Below are 24415 nucleotides of genomic sequence, written 5' to 3'. Positions count from 1 at the left end.
TCAAACAATGAGGAAAACGAAAAAACAAAGGAAGAAGTGGAAATGGCTTTGCTAGCTTTGAGCAATATTGATAGATATGAAGTATGACATTCTTTTTTCGAATTTTATTTTTCTAATGAATCTCATATATAATTCTGAAATAGAATATTAAAAAAGAATTTTATTTCAATGAGATCGCTGAGATTATCAAATATCACCAGGACCATCATAACCTAACTTATCTGTCATATCAATTGGCTTGGCAGTTTTTGATGAAAAGATCATTTATCCATCGAAGCTTGAAAAAAGTTGTTGTGGATGAATTACACTTTGCGAGGGAAGCAACAAGAGAATTGTACGAGCTAATAAAAAGCGTGGATTGGATGGAAACAAAGAAAGAACCGAAAGTTGTAAATGAAGTGAATATGATATTGAGATGGATTCTCATAACAGTTTATTTTTTTGGTTATTTCCGATTTTGGAATGAAGAACATGTTGGACTGATTAATTGCCTTGTGAGGATATGCAGAGCAGCAAGGGAGAATGAACGAGAGATTATCAAGTTGTGCATTTCTCATTTTGGAGAAGTGGCATTTCTCTCGATTGCAAGCGTTGATACTATGGAGAAAAGTGGAGCTATTGACGTTGTATTTGAAGAACAACACCGAGTGACTTTATGTGACGAAATCACGATGAATTGTTTGGTGTTCTTTTTAAAGATTACAAAAAGATTGAAAAGAGAGATGGATGATGAAATGGAAGAAATGAAAAGAAAAAAATTGAAAAGGAAAATGTTTGAAAAGATGGAAGAAGAAGGATACGAAGATTACATTCTCAAATTTCAGCTGTCCAATGTTAATGAGATGTTTGGAGATGATAATTTGGTTACAACATATGAAGATTTTTTTGTGCGTACATAAAAAGAATATTCTTTTCGATTCTGTTCGTTTTATTTAAGTTTCGGAAAAGAAGAAGAATGGAATGAAATGGAAATAGAGAATAAGAAAATGCAGATTGCAGCAAATGAACAAAGGAAAGAAAATGTGATAAGAAGAGACGAAAAGAGATTTCATTTTAAAGCAGCTTTTTGAGCTGGGCAATAAGAATATTCAACACAAATTGTAGATTCTCTATTCATTTCTGTCAGTCTTCTCATTATCGCCTTCTGCTTCTGCTTCCATCTCTCTCAAACAATCATTCACTTGCACAACATCAGTTTTCATTTAATCAATCGGTCCTTCTTCTTTTTCTTCCACAGTTTCACTCTCATCACCTCTTCCTTCTCAAAATGAACCAGCCATTCTTGTTTCACACATTTGGAATGAGACTTCTTCTGAGAGTCGGAAAGATCAGCTTTCAGCTCACATGACTAAGCCAAAATGCAAAGCAGATGAAAAGCTCCGAAGAGGAAGCCTGGAAAGAAAACAACACATCTGATGGTGAGATATCTGCTTCTGCATTGCCTGTAGATCTGCCAATTGCAAGTCAAGAATTAGCATCCACTCCAACTTCAAGATTCAAGAATTCTTTTCTTTTCGCTCATTTGCAATTGACTGTGAATGTTTCTTGATGATTTGGAAAGAGAAATTGGAAACTGAAAAGGAAAGTTAATTCAATGAACGAGAAAGATGGAATGAAAAACACATCCAATCAGGGGAGGAAGAGGAGATTTGAGAAAGAATGAAGATAATGATTGAGGATCAAGAATTGGTTCACAAATAATCAAAAGTTATCTTCTTTTTCCTCGTGTTCATCTCGTCAATTCTCAATTTTTTTTTCTTTCTTTTCATTTCTCTACATCTGTTCAGTAAAAACATTTGCGTTTCAAAAATAATTAATGAAGAGGAGACTGAACACAAATAACAAGAAAGAAAATATCATTAATTCTTGAAACTTGCGAGAAGATGGATATTCGGTGATAATTTTTTCCCCCAAAGAAAAGAAGGAATCGAATGTTGATGTTTCATATTTTTTCACTTTACAGAATTCAAAGAAATGTTAAAGAAAAAGATGAAAACAAACTTTACGTTTGTCGAATGTGATATGATACTGAATGAAAAATAAACAAATATTTTAAGTTTGCAAAATTCTAAGCATCTCATTTTAACATTTACAAAATAATCAGTTGAATTTCCTTATATTGAACATTCAAATTTTAACTCCAAAAACGTGAGCATTTCATGAAAGCTAGTGATGGTATCTTCATATCCTTCTTCTTCCATCTTTTCAAATACCTTTCTGTTCATCTCTTTTCTTTTCGCTTCTTCCATTTCATCATCCGTCTTTCCTTCCAATCTTCCTGAAATTGCATAAACAGTATCCAAGCAATTACACACATTTCCATCTTCTAATGTTGGCTGATAAAGTTCTTCAAAAAAAGTGTCAATTGCACCTCCTTCCAATAAGTCATCATTTTTCACATGCTCGCTTCTTGCTGCAATTCTCAGGGAATAAATGCATCTTCTGCAAATTTCTCTATGACTATCCTTTGCTGCTCGATATAACCCTACAATACTGTTGATGAGCCCAACAAATTCTTCATTCCGCAATTTGCATTGGGAGAAGATTTCAATAATTATATCGATCCATATCCTGATAATAGTGTGTGCTTTCGTTTCCTTTCCTTTTTCCTCTCCTTCTTTTTTCTTTTTCCAATTCACATTTCTTGTCAACCCATCCAGTTCCTTTATTGCCTCTCTCGCAAAATGCAGTTCATTCACAATAACTTCTTCCAAACTTTTATCTTTTTGAAATCTGTTTAATAAACACTCCCAAGCAGACTGATAAGCAAGCCGCGTCAGATTGTGGTGTTCTTGGTGATACTTGATTATTTCTTTAAACTCCATAACATAAACTTCCTCTGACACTTTCTTATATAATAAAAATAATAATAATAAATAATAAAATAAAAGTCAAAAAATAAAACGATATGTTCAAAAATTTTTCATACTTCATATCTCCCAATGCTATTCAAAGCTAATAATGCCATTTCCACTTCTTCCTTTGCTTCTTCGTTTTCCTCTTTGTTTGAAGCAGCTTTCAGAAGAAAAGGCAAACAAATTACAAGCAAATTTCCAGGAATCATATCATCGAGTATCATTGAATAGCATTCGCAAACATCAGTAAGAAGCTTTTCATCCTTTTCTTCTCTTTTATTCTCTGTGTCAACGATCATCATCTTCTCTATTCTTTTGCTCAACAGAGAATTTTCAAAAGGATAACGCCATAAGCCTTTCAACTCTATCCAACACCCAATACGTTTCATCAGCAAAATAGCATTTTCCATTCGCATTTTCTTTTCTTCAACCATTTTGTCGATTTTGTCGAAATTTTCAATTGTGAATACAGATCTGAGTTCCTCTTCGTCCATCTTGTCCATTAGTCCGTTCATTTCCTCAATATTCTGTCTCTGCTCATTCCCATCACAATCTTCCAGTTCATCAAACAATTCTCCAAAAAATAAACAAAATTAATCAAAGTTGAAAGTCCAATCAAGAAAAAAATTCTCAAACTTGTGAACTTTTCTGTAAGCTCTGTCTTGTATTCTTCTTCTTCCTCCTCTTCAATTATTTCTTCTTCCTCCTCTTTTTCCCCAACATTATTGACTACACTCACTTCGTCCATTATGTGTTCTGGGTATTTGAAAAACAATACCAATTTTTCTTATAAGATAATCGAAAAATACAGACATCTTTGTTTACTCACAAAATTGATATTTTACAACTTCAATTTAAAATTCAATGCTTTATATAAATAAGAAGCAAAAATGAAAGAGAGGAATATCTGTAATTGTTTGCCACACACCAGTATTTAGCAAATCAATAGCTTATTTTTGATCGGACCAACCATAATATGCACAACGGACATTTAAAAATGGGACTAATTTTTTTCTTTGTGATTTTTGTTCCGCACAATGTTTTCAATCATTTTTCTCAATTGCAGCATTTTTCTGTATTTTAATGCATAGCAATGGAAGTCTTATAATGACATGATTGCAGAAAATGAATGGAACAAATCTCGTTTTTTTTCATTATCATCAATATTTTGCCGCAAATAATATTGACTTTTAAAAACTAATTTCTTTGAACAAAATTTAATCTTTTTTTTTTTCTCCAAGAAAATGATGAAATATTTTCATAAAGTTTAGATAAATTTCTGTTCATTAACATTCTGTAAAAAAAAAAAAAATTAAAAGTATTTTCTCATCAAAATAGGTTTTCCTTTTTTTTTCTTTTTCTGTACAAAATAAAAATGAAATATCAATTTTTTAAAACGATTTTCAATATAAAGCAAATGCTTGTCATTTTTTAGCAAAGTGTGAATTTTTGTCCTTTGTAACGAGAGAAAATTAAGCAATGAGTGTTGATTGAAAAAATTGACTTGTGTAATGATACTTTTTTTCTTTTTTTCTTTTTTTAATTGAATCTGATAAAACATGTATCACAGATAAAACAACTTTTGTCACGTCCGTCAGAAATTGAAAGTTTTCTCCAGTGTTTGCAGACTATTAAAATCATTTATTTTCACAAATTATAAGGTGTTTCGTAAGATAAATCAATTTGAATCATTTTGTTTGTTTTTATTTATTCTTCAAACTGCACTTTGTTTCAAAAATAAAATTGAAATAACAATCCTGCCAGATACTGACTCTATTGACAGTCACTGACTTCACTGACAATCTGATGATCAAAAATCCAAATTTGATTTTTTTAGTCTGCATTTTTAATGAAAAATGAATTTTTTTTTTCTTCCATTATTTGAATTTAAATTTTATAACATTTGCATTAGAAATTATTATATTCATTATTGAGGTTCTGTTGCGAAAATTGTCTCTTTGTCCGTCAGAAAAAATATTTTGTATGTCTATGGTCAAAGAATTGCACATATTTTAAAAAATATTTGTTCATTACGGATGTTTTATTTTGATTTCTAAAGTAATTTTCGATGATTTTGAATGATATCCATTGATCCTTTTCTCTCTTTGAACCTTGAAAATGTTTTATATGTAAAATTTTCTTGTGAAGCTGGGTGATTGTTTTTAAACTTATGACTTTTTTCATAATAAAAAATGAAAATGTCTTAAAAAAGCCTATTCACTTTTCAATTTTTTTTATTGATATTAATGAAACATATTTACACCAGAATTTTTGTGTGAAAATTTATGATTTCAAAAATAATCACCCAGCCACTTTTGTTTAATTTACAAATAAAATAAAATTTTCATATTTCGATCACATTTCTGTTCTCATTCACGAAACTTCACAAAAATGGAAGTAATAACATTGCCAAGATTTTGTTACATTTTTTTGAAATTTCGTGTTTGAGAACCAAAATTTGATCGAACTGTGAAATTTTTATTTTATTCGAAAAAAAAACATTTGAACTTTTCAAAAAGAATCACCCATATTCATTTAAACATTTATTTGCTAATTCGTTCTATAAGTGTTCAAAAATAATTGTTTGTTTTTTATTGAATTAAAACATTATGCGCACAAAAAATTTTTTTATAAAAATTTTTCAATTAAAATTTTCTGTACAAAAAAAAAACGCTTGAACATCATTAAAATAATACCGAAAAGTGAAAAAGTTTATAAAAGATGTCTTCATTTTTATTTTTGTTTTTCTTTTTTTTTTTAAAAAAACAGTTTGGATTTCTTTTTTATTGAAATACAAAATCTTTTCACAATAACAAACAACCTTGGAAAAATCAACACTCCGATAAAAGTTTTGATTAAAAAAATAATCACATATGTTTTGAATTATCCATCATCAAAAAAAAAGATAACAATTTCTGTTGAAATATTTGTGTTTATCTTTTTGAAAAGACGCTAATGTTTTTTTTTTGTGTTTCATATAAACTTGAAATATTTTCATAAATTCATGCAATTGATCTGTCTTATTCGACCTGTGTGCAAACTATTTCTTATGGAAATTATTATAATTGTCACTATTTCTTTTTAACGGAAACATTTTACAGATCAGTTGGAAAAAAAAAAGAATAATTTCAATGAACCTGAAAATTATGCATTTGTGACTTTTCAAAAAGAATGACATATTTGATGGAATATTTAACATAAACGAATGATAAAAGTTAATAATGTTATTTTCATTTGAAATAGGATGATGGACATTGTTTAGAAAAAACGTTGGTCTTTTCTTTTTTCGACAGAAGAAATTAAAAATTTCATTTTCATAGGGTCATCTTTTTATTGGCACTTTTTCTTTAAATAAAAATTAATCTGACCCACAAATGATATTTTAAAATATATTTTTGGAACATATACAAATGTGAAGTATTCTTATATTTGAATTTTGAAAGAAATCCAATTTCTCATGGGGGGAAATGTGGTGGTTCAAGTCCTTTTATTGAGCTTTCATGAGAAATTGGACTGCACAAAGGTTTGAAAATATTTTTAATTCATTCAAAAATTTAAATATTAATTGAAAATTCTTTGAAGAGAATTAATAAATAAAAAAAATCAATTAATGATCATTACCCATTATATATATATGAAATTACTGGTGAAGAAGAAAGCTGAAGCGGTGCAGAAACGGATGAAAGAAGCAATGTCTACATTACATTACAGAAAATATAGTTAAAGATTTGAAAGGATAGCACACATTGTAAATGACAATGTCGTCAGGCTGGTCGACGGTGTTAAATATGGAGGAATCAGCAAAAAATTTTTGGAGCACGCAGTTAAAGCCATAAAAAACGGAAGGCCTATTGCAAAAGAAGGGCACCCACCAATTATTCGCGGTGAAAAAGAAAAGCAATTTTATAAAAGAAGTTACAAATAAATTTCGATCTGGGGCAAGTCTCACGTAACGAAAAGCGCGCGATCTGGTTTGATATTGATATTTGAATTGTTTATTAAATTATCTTTAGATGGAAAATTTTATTAACAATGGTGAAGAAGAAGGAGAAAAAGAAGAAAAAGACAGATTATTTGAAGACAGTTTGCGCATTCATAAAGCGCCATCCGGAATTGAAGCCATCGCTTCCAAAACAAGTTGACATAAACAAACAAGCGGCATCTTGTCAGAAAGTCCTTTAGCCGTTGAACACCGAATTACAAGCATTACACGACGAAAATAAATATCCAGAAAAATTAATCTTCAACGTAGATGAATCTTCGCTTCACATTCCAACTTCTTCACGAGGGGTAGTTGTTCATCCCGCAGATGAACAAGCTGGGTTCAAAAAGACTGCCGAACGGATGCCGAATGCTACTCTCGTTGCTGGAATCGCTGCTGATGGCTTCTCACTTCCATCTATCGTGCTGTGGCCGAGCGCAACTCTTCCGAAAGAACTGACAACGCTGTTAACACCGTCGCTTGACATTTGGCCAAACACTAACGGCTGGATGAACAAAATGTCATAGAAAAAAATTCGTTTTAACAGTCATTCTGCCTGTTATCATTGATAGAAGAAAGCGAACACTTATAGAATCTCATCGTTGCCTTCTTCACCTGTGCTAGCACTCATCACGTGCAGATCCAACAATATGGAGACAGTTCAAAGAAGCTGAAATAGACGTCGTAATCTTCGTTCCACAAACTTCACACAAATCTCAGCCACTGGACAGAGGCGTATTTGCAGTGTTGAAGTCGGAGCTTTCCAACAGCTACAACTCTCCAACATCCACCTTCTCATCTTCAAAAAGAACATCAGTTGCAGATATGTTGCCACAATCCCTTCACACTGCATTCACTTCATCAGTTATCAAAAAAGCCTTCATCAACAGGAGAATCCACAGCAATGGATCTTGATCTATGCTAATGAAGCTTCCTCAGTCTTCTCAATACTTCATTCCTTCTCATTCACATTGTTTCGACTTCTTCGGAAAAGAAATAACAAAAGAAAAGCTTCTTGATGAATGGGATGAATATAATGAAAAGCACAAGATGAAAATTGAAGAAATTGAAGAAAAAGAAAAGGAAATTGAAGAAGAAGAATTGCCTTTGGAAAAAAAAGTGAAATGAAAATTCAGAAAAATTAAGTGTGATGACGATGAAACAAGTGATGAATTTGACCCCTTTGAACGTGAAAATGGAAAAAGAAAAGTGAGAAGAGTAATTGATTCGAGTTTTGCATTTTTTTGATGTGCTTTTTCCTTTTTTTCATTTCAAAAAATTTTGGTGCCAATAAAGAAAAAAGTGCTTATAAAAAGATGACTCTTTAAAAATCAGATTATTACTATTTTTCTGATTTGTTTGAACTGAAGAAAAATCTTTCAAATATATATCATATATTATAATGTTTATTAAAGTGTGATATTTTCAACTCTTATAACTACAGATGCGATTATTACAAAGTTTGTCTGTATTGAATTGTGAAGATTATTTCAATTATCTTTTGATAAATGAAGCATTGAAAGAGAACTCAGTTATTCCGCATCAAATTTCAAAGACAAAAATTGCTTGCTTTTAATTGAAAAAAAAGTGCCATTCTAACGATTCGGAACTAAAAATATTTTTTTTCCAAAAAAATTAATTGTGAATTTTTCAAAAGACTCTAATTTTCCAAACTTTTAACAGCAAAAATTTCATGAAATGAACAAATATGCAATATAAATAGCGATTGTCGAACAAAACAAACCTTACAAAAACCACAAATGCAAGTGCATTACAGACAACACTAAAAGAAATAAAAACAGTACATTATAAGAAAAAGTCCAAAATACAGCATGCAAATCACTCACCGAATTTAACAAGGCCAACTCTTGAATTATTAAGTGGAAAATACATAAAAATAAAATAAAATTAAATTAAATAACAGAAATTCTGTTCTAATTCAAAGTATCCACAGTCTCACCTGACAGAGATATTCCGTAGTTCAGTGTCGAATCCACAGCTCTCTCCCACTGCTTGAACTTCTTTCTCCTCTCCTCCTCTTTCATCTTCGGCTTCCACACAATCATCTCCCGCTTGATCATCGCATCCATCTCCTCCACATTCCTCCACACACCCACAGCCAGCCCTGCTGCTATCGATGCTCCAAGCGCCGTTGCCTCAATCAGCGACGGGCGAACCACGTCTGTGCCGAGATAGTCTGCCTGCAGCTGCATCAGAAACGCGTCGTCGGTTGGGCCTCCATCAACAAGAATCCTCTGAGGCAGAGGCGGATCAGCAGATGAGAAGAATACAGTCGACGAAAAGTCATCAAGCTCAGAAAGAGAAGAGGAAGAGGACACTGTTGGTGAAGAAGTCAGAGGAGATGGGTGTGGATGGCTGCGGTGCATGTTGGGTGAAAATGCTGGTGAGGATGAAAGAGAACCAATGGAATTTGGAGAAGAGCTGCCGTCATCTGACGGATGACTGGAAGAACTCTGCGAAACAGGCACTAGAGACGGGTTAGAGTGTGAAGAGTTTGATGAAACAGAACAGTTGTCGGGGGCATCTGCCTCTTCTTCTTTAATGGAAACAGCAGACGACGACGCATTTGCAGCGCACGAGGGAGACTTAGCACTTGGAGAGGCAGAATAATCAGGCGTTTCTGGTGCGTGTCTTGCAGTAGCTCCTCTGATAGACGAAGAGATGTGCTTGTCAGACGCCATCACCGTCAACACTTCGCGCACCTGCAGCGCAATGGCCTCTTCAAGCGCCCTGGCGAAGTGAGCCGGCTCTGCCTGGAGCGACACGCCCAGCATCGATGCACGCGCATCAGAAATCCACCGCGGCGCAAAGAAACCAGCAAACGAAGGAACAAACACGATGTCTCCTGTATCCTTCACCGACGCAGCAAGCGGCCCGATATCGCTTGGCTTATCGAGCCCTTTGAAGTTCTTCGTCATCCACTGCACAGCTGCGCCGGCTGTTGCGACAGAGCCTTCCAGCGCGTAGTAGCATGGGCTGTCCACACCCAGTTTAAACCCAACAGTCGACACCAACCCATGCCGTGACAGAATAGGCGTGATGCCTGTGTTCATCAGTAAGAAGCAGCCCGTCCCGTATGTAACTTTTGCATCTCCATCTTTGATTGCTTTGTGGCCAAGCAACGCAGACTGCTGATCTCCAATGCATCCTGCAACTGGAATCCCCGCTAACGGTCCACTTGCAACAAGTCCGTAAATTTCTGAGCTGCTTTTAATTGTTGGAAGAATTGACATCGGAACTCCAAATGAAGCACATAATTCACGGTCCCAATTTAATTTATGAATGTTAAATAGCATTGTACGAGACGCATTCGTAACGTCTGTGATGTGAATACCTCCAGATTTCCCTCCTGTTAGGTTCTAAGATTCAAAAAGATTTTTTTTTAAAAAAAAATGAAAAATGCTGGTTGAAAAAAGTCAAACCCAAATTAGCCAACTATCTATTGTGCCAAATAAACATCTTCCTTCGGCAACTGCAGCATTAACCTCGGGAACATTTTTGAAAAGCCAAGCCAATTTAAATCCACTGAAATATGTGGAAAATGGCAATCCAGTTTTTGGTGTAAATGCAAATTTATTTCCGTATCTTCCAATAAATTCTTCCACAAGTGGCTTGGTTCGTGTGTCATGCCACACTATCGCATTATAAAGAGGTTTTCCTGTAATTTTATCCCAAACAATTGTTGTCTCCCTTTGATTTGTTACTCCAATTCCTACAATATTTTTTGGATCCAAATTGTATGATGGCATTTTTGCTACTAATTCTTCTATCATTTCTGTAACCCTTGCGTAAATTTCAAGTGGATCATGTTCGCACCATCCAGCATTCGGGAAAATCTGTGTATGCATCTTCTGAATCTGCGGCCAGCTTCTACCTTCCTCATCAAAAAGGATAACACGGCTAGAAGTTGTTCCTTGGTCAATAGACAACAGAAGCTTTTGATTTCTTTTTTGATCAGTTGACATGTTTATGTCATAATGGTACAGTTTTTGTTGATTACACTAAATTTTCTGTTTCTAATCTCAGCGAAAAAAGAAATAATTTATCACTTTAATATCAATTACTCTCATTACCAACAAATCCATAAAGATGACGGATAGATTATTTTACAAGAATTAACATAAAAGCTAAAAAAAAAATAAAATGTTTGAAGGCGAAATGAAAATGATATCCTGGAGAAATGAAAATATTTGGGTAATGACGTGTTTCATTCCTCTCTTGTCTCTCCTACAAGATTCAATGCAAGACGACTTTGAACAAAGCACACATTAAACGCTTGCTCAGCGATAACGTCATATGGAATACCTTCTGTGCTGCCGATAGATTGAAGAGAGAATGACAGGATAGCAGATCTTTCACGAGGTGTAAATGGAAGTGAATCAACAATAGAAACAAGAGTTGGAAAAGTAACATAGCCTGAAAAATACAATCAAATAATAAGAATAAAAAAAAAAAATATGTATCAATAAATAAACCTGTATCACTTGGATCGGCTTTTTTGAAGATGTCCATCAAATACTCGTACAATTGCTCTCTTTCTTTTCCTGCAACAGTTGCCTCTGCTTCTCTCTGCCATTTTCGATAAGGGAAAAATGAAAAAAAAAAAGCAACAAAACGTTTAAAAAATACATAAGTTTTATTTTTGAAGCTATAACAGAAGCCAAACCAAATCAGTTCCATTTAAGAACACAACCACCCATTGAGCGATGTACTCTGCAAATGCCACATAATCTACGTCTGCTGTGATGTCTGCAAGAAGGCCCACAATTGCGTGCGTCTGCAGAACTGTCAGCCCAAAGTCTGCTGCAAACAGCCCTGATTGAATAGACAGAACGGGAAGTTTTCCTCTGTTTGGAAACATTAAAAAAATGAAAAAATAATAATAAAATAAAACAAAATAAAACAAAATAAAAATATTAGAGAATGTTTTTTTAAATAAATTTCGAGAGAAAAAAAGAAAAATAATTCAGAATCAAATCAATAATTAACATTTTTGAAAAATGAAATCATTCGAAAATATTCGTAGTTATTTCTCAAATATGTGATTCAAATGAAAATTTAACAAACGTATTTGCTCTGTCTATATCTTCAAACGCGTGAATAAGAATATCGTTTACTGTTGCGGCATCTGTTGGAAATGCAAAAATATTTTCTTCATGAGCATTCCACAGCAAGTCTGTGATCTTTGAAGCAATATTTTCTCCAGTAAACTGACCATCAGGATAATTAACTTCAATAAAGCCCATCACAAGATTAATCTCTTTCCTCATAAGTCCCATTTCAGGATCCTGAAGTGCATTTCGGATAGTTGGGCGATCAAGTCCATCAAGAGTTAAGCATTCGTATTCTAACAATTTTTGATTAACAAGTTGCTCATATTCATCTCGAATAAATCCATGAATATGAATACGCGGCTGATCAGTTGAATGCACTTTAATAGGTATGGTGCTAACAACATCTAAAAGTGGAATTAGAATGTGCAAAAAATCTTGATAATCGCATGTTCCATCATCTCCAATCTCTTGTTCAACTAAAGTCATTTGGGCAAGTCTTTCATCCAGCCCCGATCTTTCATCCAATAAGGCATTTCGAAATTGTGAAAATTTCACATAACCGATTCCATCAGGATCTGCCTCTCTGAAAAGTTGTCTAATATTTTCGCAAACAACAGCAAAAGGAGAGCTTGTTTGTTTTTTAAGCAAGCTTCGGAAATATTGCGCACCAAAAATTAAAATCTGTTAAAGTTAAAGTATATCATAAAATAGATGCATTTTCGAATAGAATTAAAAGATAAACAAATAAAAAATGTCAGTACATTTGGTGGCTGATTTCTTAAAACTTCTCTTGTAAAATCCATTAGCAATTCAGGTAACCCTGAAGGTACTGGATGTAGAGGTTTGTAATGGAACGCCATACAATCTTCTAAACAAATTTATTTATAACCGAATGAATCAAATAATGGATAACTTATGATCAGCAAATATTAAAGAATATCAAATAACAAAAAAATTATCATTCCAAAATAGAAAATTCGATGAATTTTTTATCGCATATGATTTCTACAGTTCAGAATATTTTATATTCATTTAAGCATTGAAAGAATAATACTAATTTATCAAATTTCTTGGATAGAATCATTTCACCAATCAAATCTGCAAATTCAATCAGATCATCCATTTTTAAGGAAAAGAACTTTTATGAACATCATTTATTTCTGCGGAATACACTCCAACAAAAAATGACTTTTGCACGAACCCCAACGATATGTTCGAGAACAAAAATTATAATCAAAATCTTGGCAAGATGCCACTTTAAGGGTACCCGTTTTTTTCGTTAAATCCATGAATAAATAGCTAAAAAATGCAATGTTAAGATATTATAAATACATTAGATTTATTATAACCAATTGATCAAAGCAAAAAATGACTGAGTGATTTTTTATTCACATAATAACTTTCATGAAGCTTTTTTCTATTCTCATTTCAATGCTTGAATTGAGTTTTTTGCAACCCTAACAATTGCAAATAGCACTAATATTCAAATTTTTAAACCTAAAAATGGCTTTTTATTGTTGTTTAATGAATTTATCAAAAATAATAAAATTATTTAAAATTTCAATTAGGGGATAGTTGTTTTTGAGAACAAAAACTTTAAAAAAGAAAAATGATAAATAAAACATATAGTCAACACCAAAGAGTGTTGATGAAAGTTCACTCGAAAACATTTAGCCTTTTCGGAAAGCTAATTTTTAATATTTTTGGTACCCTTAAAGTAGCATTATGCCAAAATCTTCGTAACAAACAGTTCTTTTATTAAAATCTACTAAAGAACCAAATATTTTTCATTTTGAACTTGTTGACCTCATTCACTTATAAATAAAACATGGAAACCAAAGTTTTAAACTCAATAATCATCTTTTTGAATAACTTTCATAAATCCACAATATCAAATTCTGTAGTTAGAAAAAATCTTTGACAGTTGAAAAGATGTGGATGGGAAAGTGAAAATAATCACTACTCAACTTGCTTTATTTAAAAGAAAAACAAAAAATTTGTATTACATTCACAATAAAGAATATAAATTCATCTTTTTTTGAAAGGGTGAATGTTGGGTAAACTCTTCAGATTGTGTTTATGGTATGATCTCCTTTAAATTTGTTCTGATCAACCTTATTTCCAAACAGACTGTGTGCAGATTCTTAATTCTGTCCAACTTTTAAATTGAAATCATTGCACACCAATTATATAGCTCATGCATTCAGAATCTAATGCGGCATGATTCCTATTAATTTTTCTTTTGAAATCTTTTAATAAATATTCGATTCAAAAAAACATATTTTTACAAAAACAGGTGATGAAGGATTGGTGTTCATCTGAAGAAAAATTTGTAAAACAGCCAAATAAAAAGATTTTTCGTTTGTTATTGAGGTGCTTTTGAAACAACTTTATTTAATGTTATTATTTATGAAGAACTGTTTTCTGAATTAAAGCGTTACGAATATGCTGAGCAACTACGAAAAATCAGAGAGATAATTATTTTGCTTAGCAAAATTGAAGTTAAGGAAATAGAGATTTTATTTTCAAAAAAAAAGTTTAATGAAATTGATAAAATGATTGAAAAAAAGGAATTATCTTTGGAAAATGCAATTCTATTGCTTAAGGCCATGGGGTGCAACAGCATTATGTCATATGAAAAAATATACAAATATTATACGGATTCTTCTTTGAGTAAAAGATTTGAAAAGTTGATAATTCAAGAAGAGAAGAAAGGAAAGAACCCGGAGTTACTCATCGATCTTTGTGAAATTCATCTCATGCTTTTTGATTATCGTTTATCAAAAGATTTAGCTCGAATTGTGGTGCCTTGCCTTCTTAAAGCTGTGTTAAAGAAAGAAGAAAATGAAGATGCACAAAAAGAAGTTGAAATGGCTTTGCTGGCTTTGAGCAACATTTGGCAGGCTGCGGTATAAGCATATTCTTTCATTTTTGATATCATTGAATTTTTCTTTCTTTCTCTTGTTGATATTTCTCTTTCTCTCTTTTTTAATTAGAAAGTGCCACAAGAACTTTATCTCATTGAAATCTTGGAAATCATCAAATATCATCAAGAACATCACAACCTCACAAGATTTGCATATCAATCTGCTTGGATCTTTTTTGTGAATCGATTAAGCGCATCCAAAAAACGGGAAATAGAAATTGCGAACGAGATGCATTTTGGAAGTGAGGCAATAAGAGAATTGGAAGAGCTGGCACTTTGTGTGAATGTGAAGAAAAATGAAAAAGTTCCAAAAGATTGTGAAGATGGAAGAGTGATATTGAGATGGTTAGACGTGTACGAAGCGTTTGGTTATTGTTCCAAGGAATTCAAAGAAAAAGAGAGTCAAAACTTCATGAAATGCATTGTTGATCTTCTGAAGGAAGCAAAAGGCTGCGAAAAAGGCATTTATGGAAAAATTGTTGATTCATTTATGAATTTGATAAAATCAGATGAAATTTTATTTTCTGAAGTGGTGATGACTGAAGCATTCGAAGTGATTTTGGAAATGATGCACACGCCAACATTAGACGATGAGTTAACAGCAGATTGTCTTTGCATATTTATATCGCTTATTGTAAGGTTGAATAAAAATGTGGTAATAAAATGCAACGATGCAGAATTGAAAGAGAGAAAATCCGAATTATTGGATAAATTAGAAGAAAGTGGATATGAAGATGTAATAATCAGCTTTCATGGAATGATGGATTATTTGTGTGAAGAATACTCCTCTTATTATTTGTATGAAAATGTGGCTGATTATTTAATGAACTTTTGAATTAAAGGTTTCCCATTTATCTTTGACCTTTTTATTAAGCCAGTATTCTTTTTTTCTTTTTGCTTCGGACTGGTCTTGTGCTTATGAAAACACGTCACCAACAAAAAATTACAAAAAATAATTGTTTTCATTTATTCTGTTAGCAAATAGAGAAGATATTTGAACCAAATAATTTAAGCTGTTTATTCCAAAATTATGAAAATCTTTTCTTACATGGGGAAAATATTTTTTCTTTTCAGAAAAATACAATGATTTGTTCCAAGCTTTTTCTGCTCTCATATCACAATAATTCTTTCTTTCTCATTCAAAAATGAATGTTGAAAAATTAGGAAATCGAGAAAAACATTTGAAAATATTGCGTGGAACAAAATTAGAAAAGCAAAAAAATCTTTTCACAAATTTCCATGTTGTGAAAAAAGTCTCGATAGATGTTCAGAATAACAAGTCGAATGTCCTTTAACAATATTGAAACTTGCTTCTTTTTAAATCATTTTTCAGAAATATTTGTTCTTTTCGAAAAAAACTTTTATCATGAAAGATTATTACCCATACTTGTATTCATTGAACATATCAATCAATATTTTCTTAAGAATAAGATTTCAATAACGAAGTTCAAACATTTCTTTTAACAGAGTTCCGCTTAAAAGTTTAAAATACATGTCTCATTTGAGGAAGGTTCACAAAAATTTTCGTAGCAAGCTATTTATTTGAAAGTTATGAATTTTTATTTGTTTTCTTGAATAGCCCACAGAGATGCGAAATGAAACACAAAAAATTGGTTTAAGAAATATGCGCGAGACAGAGAAAGCCGTAAATCTTGTTCAAACTCCTCTTATTCATGCAGATTCTGCATCTTTGTATGCATCTTTTTTATTGTAATTATCACAATAAAATTACTTTGACGTTTTTCCTGCAGAACTGAATTTGCAAATACAAATGAAGGCCAATCGAAAATTAAAATTCAAGGTGTGAATTAGTTTTTATTTTAAAGATTATGACTTGATTGCTCATGAATTTTTTAACTTCAGGTTCCCCTGTTAAAGTTAATGATGACAGAACGAAAGCAACTCAATTAGTTACAAATCAGCACTCATTTTTGCAGAGCGACAGCTGTCAACATCCAATATTGTTTCAACAAGAAGTGGCATTGACATCGTCGCAAAAACTATCACCAAGACAATCAACCGTATCGTATGCCTCTCAAAAATATGCAGCGTTATCGTCAAACCTTCGAGGCCTTTCAAAAGATCTTTGTAAAAGTAGTGATTATACACAACCACCGCTTCTTCATGGCGATTTTTCGAGATTTAGCAACATTCATTCCTCTTTTCAAGTTCCATTGCAGAGTCAAACAACAAATCATTCTTATGGAATCCAATCTCCACATTCTGGTGCATCGATTCCTCCTCCACTGCCTCCTCCAGCACCACTCCAGACATCCCCGTCCACTCCACCACAACCTTTCCCCAGTTACAGCAGTGCAAATATTCCGAAGAATCCCCATGAGCTTTTATCGATGCTGCAGCCCACAGAGTCCGTAGCGAGCCTTCTGATGAAGATCCGCCGTTCTGCTCGTGTGCTGGCGTCTGACCAGTCTGGCAGTCGCTTCCTGCAGTCGCTTCTGGACAGGGCAGAGGACGATGATGAGAAGGAAACTTTGTTCTGTGAGCTGACAATGAAGCCAGAGGAGTTTGAGGCGCTGCTCCTGTCAGCAGAGCAGATGAGAGAGAGAAAGGAGGAAAAGGATGAATGTGCCGATCAGAAGGGGAAGGATTGTGGTTGTGGATCAGGAGGAGGAAGAGGAGGAGGAGGAGGAGGAGGAGGAGGAGGAGGAGGAAGAGGAGGAGGAGGAATGAGAAATGGTTTGAATTATTAATAATTGATTATCAGTCTTTCTTATTTCTTTCTTTCTTATTTTCTGATTGCTCGTTTTCTTTGTATTTCTGGCTTTCTCAAAATTATTATTATTTTTTTATTATACCACTTAATCTTCAACTTAAATTTCTCTTTTTCAGTCAGCTTATCAGAAGCTCTAAGTTCATCATCATCATCATCATCATCGTCATCATCTTCTTCTTCTTCTTCTCCCTCTTCCACTCCTTCTTCTCTTTCTCTTTCTCCTTCCTCCTCCTCTTCTTCTCTTTCTTCCTCTTCTTCTTCCTCTCCTTCTTCCTCTCCTTCTTCTTCTCCTCCTCTCCTCCTCTCCTCCCGCCTCAACCTCCTCCTCCCTTGCTCCCCCGACATCGCCTATCACATCTGCACCGACCAATATGCCAATTATGTCATCCAAAAGTTCATTGACATCGGCACCCCTTTTCAAATCCATCGCCTCATTTCCTCTCTCACAGGGCGAATTCTCCCTCTCTCCCTCGACTCTTTTGGATGCCGTGTTGTTCAGAGAATTCTGGGCGTGGCTGATTCTGACACGATTTCAGCGGTTTCGTGTGAATTGCTGCCATCTGTGGAGCAGTGTGCGATGGATCAGAACGCGAATCATGTCATGCAGGCTTGTATTGTCGCTCTGTCGGTGGATGGTTATAATTCTTCTTCTTCTTCTTCTACATTAACTTCATCATCATCATCATCATCATCATCTTCTTCTTCTTCTTCTTCTTCTTCTTCCTCTTCTTCCTCTTCCTCTTCTCCTTCTCTTTCTCCTCCTCCTCTCCTCCTCCTTCAGCTCATCCTGAATAACTTGCTTTCTTCCCCACATATTTTTGACATCGCCCGTCACATCTACGGATGCCGAGTATTGCAGAGGTTAATAGAAAACTCTTCTTTCCCCGCAAAAAACCAGATTTTTCGCGTTTTTCAGTCAAATTTTGTGGAAATGGCTCAAAGTCAAAGCGGAAATTATGTTATGCAGCATCTTATAGCGTATGGAGATGAAGAAATGAGAACAAAAATCGTTGTTTCGTTGAAGACTCATTTTTTCTCTTTCTCTTTCCACAAGTTTGCTTCGAATGTTGTGGAGAAGCTGATCCAGTACTGTTCTTCTTCTGACAAAAACGCTGTTGTTTTTGAGATTCTGATGGTAAACCCTTCTTTGCTTCAGCAAATAGCACGTGATTACGTCCCTTCTTCTTCCTCTTCCTCTTCCTCTTCTTCTTCTTCCTACTCCTCTTCCTCCTCTTCCTCTTCCTCTTCTTTCCCTCCTCCCCTCCTCCCACTCCTCTCCTCCTCTCCTCTCCTCCTCCTCCTCTCCCACCCCTTCGGAAACTACGTCGCCCAGCACATAGCCGACTATTCTTCTTCTGATGTCAAAAACTTCGTCTTTTCTCTTCTTCTCCCTCTTTTCCCTTCTCTCAACGCCCTTCGCAGTCAAATGCCGAAGAATTTCGTAATTCGGTTGGATAACATGCTCCTTGCGTTGCTTCGCCCGCAACGCCCGCCTCCTCCTCTTCCTCTTTCTTCTTCTTCTCTTTCTTCTTCTTCTTCTTTTTCTTCTTTTTCTTCTACAAGGCGTAGAATTCCATCATTGAAAGAACTGATGCAGATAAAGGAGAAGAAGACAAAAGAAGAAGGAGAAAGAGGAGGAGGAGAAAGAGAAAGAAAAGAAGAAAGAGAAGAAAAAAAAATAGAAAATAAAATATCTTTGAAGAATTTGATGAATGTTCAACTGAAAAAACAAATATCTTCTTCTCTTTCTTCTTCTCTTCCTCTTCCTCTTTCTTCCTCTTCTTCTTCTTCTTTATCTTCATCATCATCTTCTTCTTCTCTTTCTCCTTCTCTTTCTCCTTCTTCTCTTCCTTCCTCTCCTTCTCTTTCTCATCTTCGTCCTCCTCTCCCTCGCCCTCTCCCTCTTCCTTCTCATCCATCTCGTCATTCTTCTTCTTCTCATTCTCTTTCTTCTTCTTCTCATTCTCTTTCTTCTTCTCTTTCTTCTTCTTCCTTCCCTTCCTCTTCCTCTTCTCTATCTTCTTCTCCTTCTTCTCATTCTCTTTCTTCTTCTTCTTCTTCTTCTTCTTTCCCTCTCTCTTCTGCTTCTGCCTCTGCTTCCACTCCTTTCTGTCATCCTTCTCCTTCTTTCGTCTCTGCTTCTATCCATCTTCTTTCTCCTACTCCTCTTCCTTCTCTTTCTTCTTCTTCCCTTTCTTCTTCTACTTTTAATTCTCCTTCTTCACTTTCTTCTTCTCTTCCTCTTTCTCTTTCTTCCTCTTCCTCTTCTTCTTTATCTTCATCATCATCATCATCTTCTTCTTCTCTTTCTCCCTCTTCTTCTTCTTCTCTTTCCCATTCTCGTCCTCCTCTTCCTCTCCCTCTCCCTCTTCCATCTCATCCTTCTCGCCATTCTCTTTCTTCTCATTCTCTTTCTTCCTCTTCTCTTCCTCCTTCTCTTCCTCCTTCTCTCCCTCTCTCTTCATCTGATATGCTTGTTCCTTCTCCTTCTTCTTCTTTCTCTTTCGCCAAACAATTTTCTCCTCAAAATAACCTTCTTCTTCTTCAAAAACATCATCAAACATTAAATTTACCTCTTTCTTCTTCTTCTAATTTATATTCTTCTTCAAATTCTTCTTCCTCCTCTTCCTTTCCTTCTTCTTCTTCTTCTTCTTCCTCTTCTCCTTCTCCTTTTGCTTCTGCTTCTGCTTCCTTCTCTTGCCCTTCTATTAATCCATTTAACCAATCATCATCTTCCACAGGTGCCAAAATAAGCTCGTTAGAACCTTCTCTTTCGGAGAAATACAATCAGCAGCTTCTATTTCTCCGGCAGAAATACTCAGAACATAACATTCTTCCTTCTTCTTCATTCTCTTCTTCTTCTATTCATTCTTCTTCTTATCACTCTTCTTCATCTTCTTCTTTTCCTTCTTCCTCTATTCCTCCTCCTCCTCTTCCTTCTTCTTCTTCTTCTTCTTCCTCTTTCTCCTTCCCTTCTGGTTATAACTCATCCCTTGCAAGTTCATCAGCTTTATCTCCTGCTTCTTCTTCTTCTCCTCCTCCTCCTTTATCCTCAACTTCTTCTTCTTCTTCCTCCTCCTCCTCTTCCTCTTCCTCTTCTTCTTCTTCTTCCTCCTCCTCTTCCTCTTCTTCTTCTTCTCAATTATCTTTCTTCTCCTTCTCTTCTGATTCTTCTCTTTCTTCCCTTTCCCCTCGCTCTCTTTCTCTAAATTCTGAATATTCTTCTCCTTCTTCTCCTTCTCCTTCTCCTTCTCCTTCTCCTTCCCTTTCTCCTTCTCCTTCTTCTTCTTCTCTTTCTGCTTCTCCTCTTTCTTCTTCTGTTACACCTCCTCATCCTTCATCGTCGTCTTCGTCGTCATCATCATCATCTTCTTCTTCTTCTTCCTCTTCTTCCTCTTTTAATTCTTCTTCTTCTTCCTCTTCTTCTTCTTCTTCTTCTTCCATTTCATCTTCAAGCAAAACAAATAAAATTGATTATAACAACAAAGTTGATAGAAGAAGCAATGAAAATCGCATGAAATGTGTTGAGAAGAAGAAAAGATTGAATATTCCATATGGAGAGAGAGGGAAAGAAAAGGAGAAAGAGAAAGAGAAGAAGAAGAAGAAGAGAGAAAGAAGAGGGGGAAGTGAAGAAGAAAAGAAAGAAAAAGAAGATGGAAAAGAAGAAAAAGAAGAAAAAGAAGAAAAAGAAGATGGAAAAGAGGAAAGAGAAGAAGAAGAAGAAGAAGAAGATAATAATAATAATAATAATAACAAAATCAACAATAAAAACAACATCAAAATAGAATCAGATATTAAAAAAGATGAATTTTGTGAAAGAGAAAAGGAAAGGGTAGAAAATACTTCTCTTCGTATTCTTTCTCCTCCTATTGGAAACAATACAACGCCTCCTCAATTGCACTCCCTTTCTCCTTCTGCTTCCTCCTCCTCCTCTTCTTCTTCTCATTCTTCCTCTTCCTCTTCTTCTTCTTTTTCATCATCATCTGCTTCTTCTTCTCATTCTTCCTCTTCTTCCTCTTCACATTCACTCAATACAACATCTAAAAGAAAACATTCTCATCATCATCATCATCATCATCACAACAATACTCATCATCTCCATCATCATCCTTCACATCCTTCACATCCTTCTCATCCTTCTCCTCATTCTCCTCATTCTCCTCATTCTCCTCATTCTCCTCCTCATCATCATTATCTTTCTCCTTCTCCCTCTTCCTCTCCTTCCATTCCTTCATCCAATACACACAATGAACACAACAATATTACTGTTGATAATGATAACAAAGATGATAACAAAGATGATAAAGATGATGATGATGCAGATGTTGGCTATTCACTCGATAACTCTCTCTTCATTGCTCATTTGGATGCTCCTCCTGACACAAGTGCTGCTATCACTTCTGGAATATCACAGAATATTTCTGTTCCTTCATCATCATCCTCTTCTTTATCTTCTTCTTCTTCTTCTTCTTCTTCTTCTTTATTTCCTTCTTCCTCTTCCTCTTCAATCTCTTCTTCTTCTTCTTCAACACCAATAACAATACAACCACACCATTTCCCTTCTCTTTCTGCATTCGATGTTTCCTCTCTTTCTTCTTCTTCTCTTTCATCATCATCATCTCCTTCTTCTTCAATGTCTTCTTCTTCCGTCGATTTCTCCACTCAGTCGGCCCAGTCAAGTCTCGAACCTTCGCGCACCACCTTCCCTCCCCCCTCTGCCTCTTCCTCCTCTGCCACAACCACTACGCTATCATCCCTTCTCTATGCTCCTTCACAAACATCCACTCCTCCTCTTTCTTTCTCTCCTCCCCCTCTTCCTTCTTCTTCTTCATCTTCCTCTTCCTCTTCTTCCTCCTCTTCTTCTTCAACTTCTTCCTCTTCTTCCTCTTCCTCCTCTTCTACTACTGCTGATTTATCTTCTGATTCTTCTATCGAATTATCTTCCAAAATATCATCTTCAAATGCCTCTTCTCTGCCTTCTTCTAACTCTACTGTCATCTCAAACATACCAAAATCTTCTTCTCATTCAATTTCTCGTTCTTCTTCTCACTCTCATTCTATTTCTCTTTCAGACACCATTTCTTCTTCTCTTTCTCCTTCTTCTTCTTCTCCCTCTCCCTCTTCTTCTTCTTCTTCTTCTTCTTCTTCTTCTGCTTATATTTCTCATTCTTCTTCTCATTCTTCTTCTCATTCTCATCTCCATTCACTCACAACCACTTCTGCTTCTTTTTCCTCTTCTTCTCCTCTTTCAATCACGAGCTGGCATTCAACTATTACTAATACTTCTAATGCTTCTTCTTCTACCCCTTCTTCTTCTTCTTCTTCTTCTTCTTCTATTGCTGATATTTCTTCTTCTTCTTCTTCCTCTTCCTCTTCCTCTTCCTCTATTGAATCATCGTCATCATCATCTAACTTATCATCTTTAATGCCTTCCTCCTCTTCTTCTCCTCCTCCTCCTCCTCCTCATCCTCTTCCTCCTCTTCTTCATTCTTCTTCTTCTACTGCCATTGCTAAAGATATTGTTGTTCATTCAAAATTTACTCCTTCTTCATCCTCTGATTTGGATTCTTCTCCTTCTCTTGAATCTTCTTCTTCTTCCTCTTCTTCTTCCTCCTCTTCTTCTTCCTCCCTTTCTTCTTCTCTTTCTTCTTCTTCTTCTTCTCAATCTCTTTCTCTTTCTCTTTCCTCTTTCCTTTCTGCTTCTTCCACTCAACTGCCAACTTATTCTCTTTCTTCATTCACTTCTTTCCCTCTTTCTCTTCCTCTCCCTCTTCCTCTCCCTCTCTCTTCTTCTATTCATCCTTCTCATAATCATTCTTCTTCTATCGCTTCTATCGCTTCTATTGCTTCTTCTTCTTCTTCTTGTCCTTCTCCTCCTCCTTCTTTATTAATTCCATCATCTTCTTCTTTATCATCATCATCTTCTTCTTCATTAAATTCTTCTTCTCCTTCCTCTCCTCCACATTCTTCCTCTCCTTCTCATTCATTTTGCTCTTCTCCGCCTCCTCCGCCATCGCCACCTGGTTTCCCGCAGGTGTTTGCGCCGGAAAAATTCCCTCTTTCGCCCCCCGCGGAGAATATGGGCACTTCTCCAAGACTGGAATAATGGGCGGTCTTGATGAAAAATAATAATTATTTTTTTTTATTTCTTTTAAATTTAATTATTTATTTATTTTATTTAAAGAAATTACAATTATGTTGGAATGAAATATATGCATTACAATTTATTTCATTATTTATTAATTCTAATGCAGACTGTTTATTTTATTTATTTTTAATTATTTTTTTTTTTTTATAAATGAATTTAATTTATTTATTTGCAAAGAGAAAATTGGTAATTTTGCTTCTTTTCTTCTTTTTTTCTTTCTTTCTTTTTTTAAATACATTTTTTGAAAATATGACAAATTGAATTTTTGATTCATTCGTGTCTTGCGCTTGGTGAATTCTTTTTTCCTTTTTTCATTTTAATCTTAATATTCCTTGTTCTCATTATTCAATTTTGGATTATTATTTTCTTACAAATGATATGCTTTTGCAGTTGCAATTTAATTTTTGTGTTGTTCTCGTTCATGAAATCCGAAGAAATGAAGTTTATAATTATTCATTGTCGAGATTTCTTTGAAGATTTATTTGTCAGTTTTTTTTCCTTGTTTTCAATTCCTAAAGTGTTTTTTAATTTGATATTTTAAAGATTTTTTTATGTCATCCATTTTGCAAAGATTTCCTCTTTTATAATCGATTCTCATTTGCTTTCTTTTAAAAATTTTTATGATATCTTTCAAAAAAGGTTAACGGTTAACTTTTTGAAAGAATTTGTCTGAAAGAATATAAGGGTTATGATCA

The 24415-nt window shown here is 34.4% G+C and overlaps 6 protein-coding genes across 6 annotated transcripts; 3 read left to right on the top strand and 3 right to left on the bottom strand.

Annotated features, from left to right (window-relative positions):
* Window positions 1-1927: 1927 nt before the first annotated feature.
* MONOS_2544 (uncharacterized protein) lies at window positions 1928-3817 on the bottom strand. Its single transcript, XM_067872469.1, has 5 exons — window positions 3784-3817; window positions 3669-3722; window positions 3492-3611; window positions 2930-3429; window positions 1928-2849 (listed from the first exon to the last, which is right to left on the bottom strand). The coding sequence occupies exons 3-5, from the start codon at window positions 3601-3603 to the stop codon at window positions 2115-2117; spliced, it is 1347 nt and encodes a 448-aa protein (XP_067719894.1). The 5' UTR covers window positions 3604-3611; window positions 3669-3722; window positions 3784-3817; the 3' UTR covers window positions 1928-2114.
* Window positions 3818-6868: 3051 nt separating this feature from the next.
* On the top strand, window positions 6869-7364 carry MONOS_2543 (uncharacterized protein; the record flags this gene model as incomplete). The annotated part of the gene is made up of 2 exons (XM_067872468.1): window positions 6869-6938; window positions 7108-7364. 2 exons carry the CDS (start codon window positions 6869-6871, stop codon window positions 7362-7364), a joined length of 327 nt encoding a protein of 108 aa, XP_067719893.1.
* Window positions 7365-8436: 1072 nt separating this feature from the next.
* Window positions 8437-10834, bottom strand: MONOS_2542 (putative Glycerol kinase). The gene is made up of 2 exons (XM_067872467.1): window positions 10281-10834; window positions 8437-10217 (listed from the first exon to the last, which is right to left on the bottom strand). The coding sequence occupies exons 1-2, from the start codon at window positions 10821-10823 to the stop codon at window positions 8772-8774; spliced, it is 1989 nt and encodes a 662-aa protein (XP_067719892.1). The 5' UTR covers window positions 10824-10834; the 3' UTR covers window positions 8437-8771.
* Window positions 10835-10940: 106 nt separating this feature from the next.
* On the bottom strand, window positions 10941-12810 carry MONOS_2541 (putative radial spoke protein 7). Its single transcript, XM_067872466.1, has 5 exons — window positions 12674-12810; window positions 11926-12593; window positions 11525-11705; window positions 11334-11427; window positions 10941-11274 (listed from the first exon to the last, which is right to left on the bottom strand). Exons 1-5 carry the CDS (start codon window positions 12770-12772, stop codon window positions 11066-11068), a joined length of 1251 nt encoding a protein of 416 aa, XP_067719891.1. The 5' UTR covers window positions 12773-12810; the 3' UTR covers window positions 10941-11065.
* A 1861-nt stretch (window positions 12811-14671) lies between these two features.
* On the top strand, window positions 14672-15699 carry MONOS_18268 (uncharacterized protein; the record flags this gene model as incomplete). Its single annotated transcript, XM_067871271.1, has 3 exons — window positions 14672-14821; window positions 14909-15477; window positions 15681-15699. 3 exons carry the CDS (start codon window positions 14672-14674, stop codon window positions 15697-15699), a joined length of 738 nt encoding a protein of 245 aa, XP_067719890.1.
* Window positions 15700-16330: 631 nt separating this feature from the next.
* Window positions 16331-24303, top strand: MONOS_2539fu2540 (uncharacterized protein; the record flags this gene model as incomplete). Its single annotated transcript, XM_067872464.1, has 5 exons — window positions 16331-16348; window positions 16418-16530; window positions 16590-16639; window positions 16702-17535; window positions 17689-24303. The coding sequence occupies 5 exons, from the start codon at window positions 16331-16333 to the stop codon at window positions 23676-23678; spliced, it is 7005 nt and encodes a 2334-aa protein (XP_067719889.1). The 3' UTR covers window positions 23679-24303.
* Between the last annotated feature and the right edge of the window lie 112 nt (window positions 24304-24415).

Source organism: Monocercomonoides exilis (assembly GCF_001643675.1).
Source record: "Monocercomonoides exilis strain PA203 chromosome Unknown scaffold58-502437, whole genome shotgun sequence".
Classification (NCBI taxonomy): domain Eukaryota; phylum Preaxostyla; order Oxymonadida; family Polymastigidae; genus Monocercomonoides; species Monocercomonoides exilis.
This window is presented reverse-complemented; position numbering and strand designations above follow the sequence as displayed.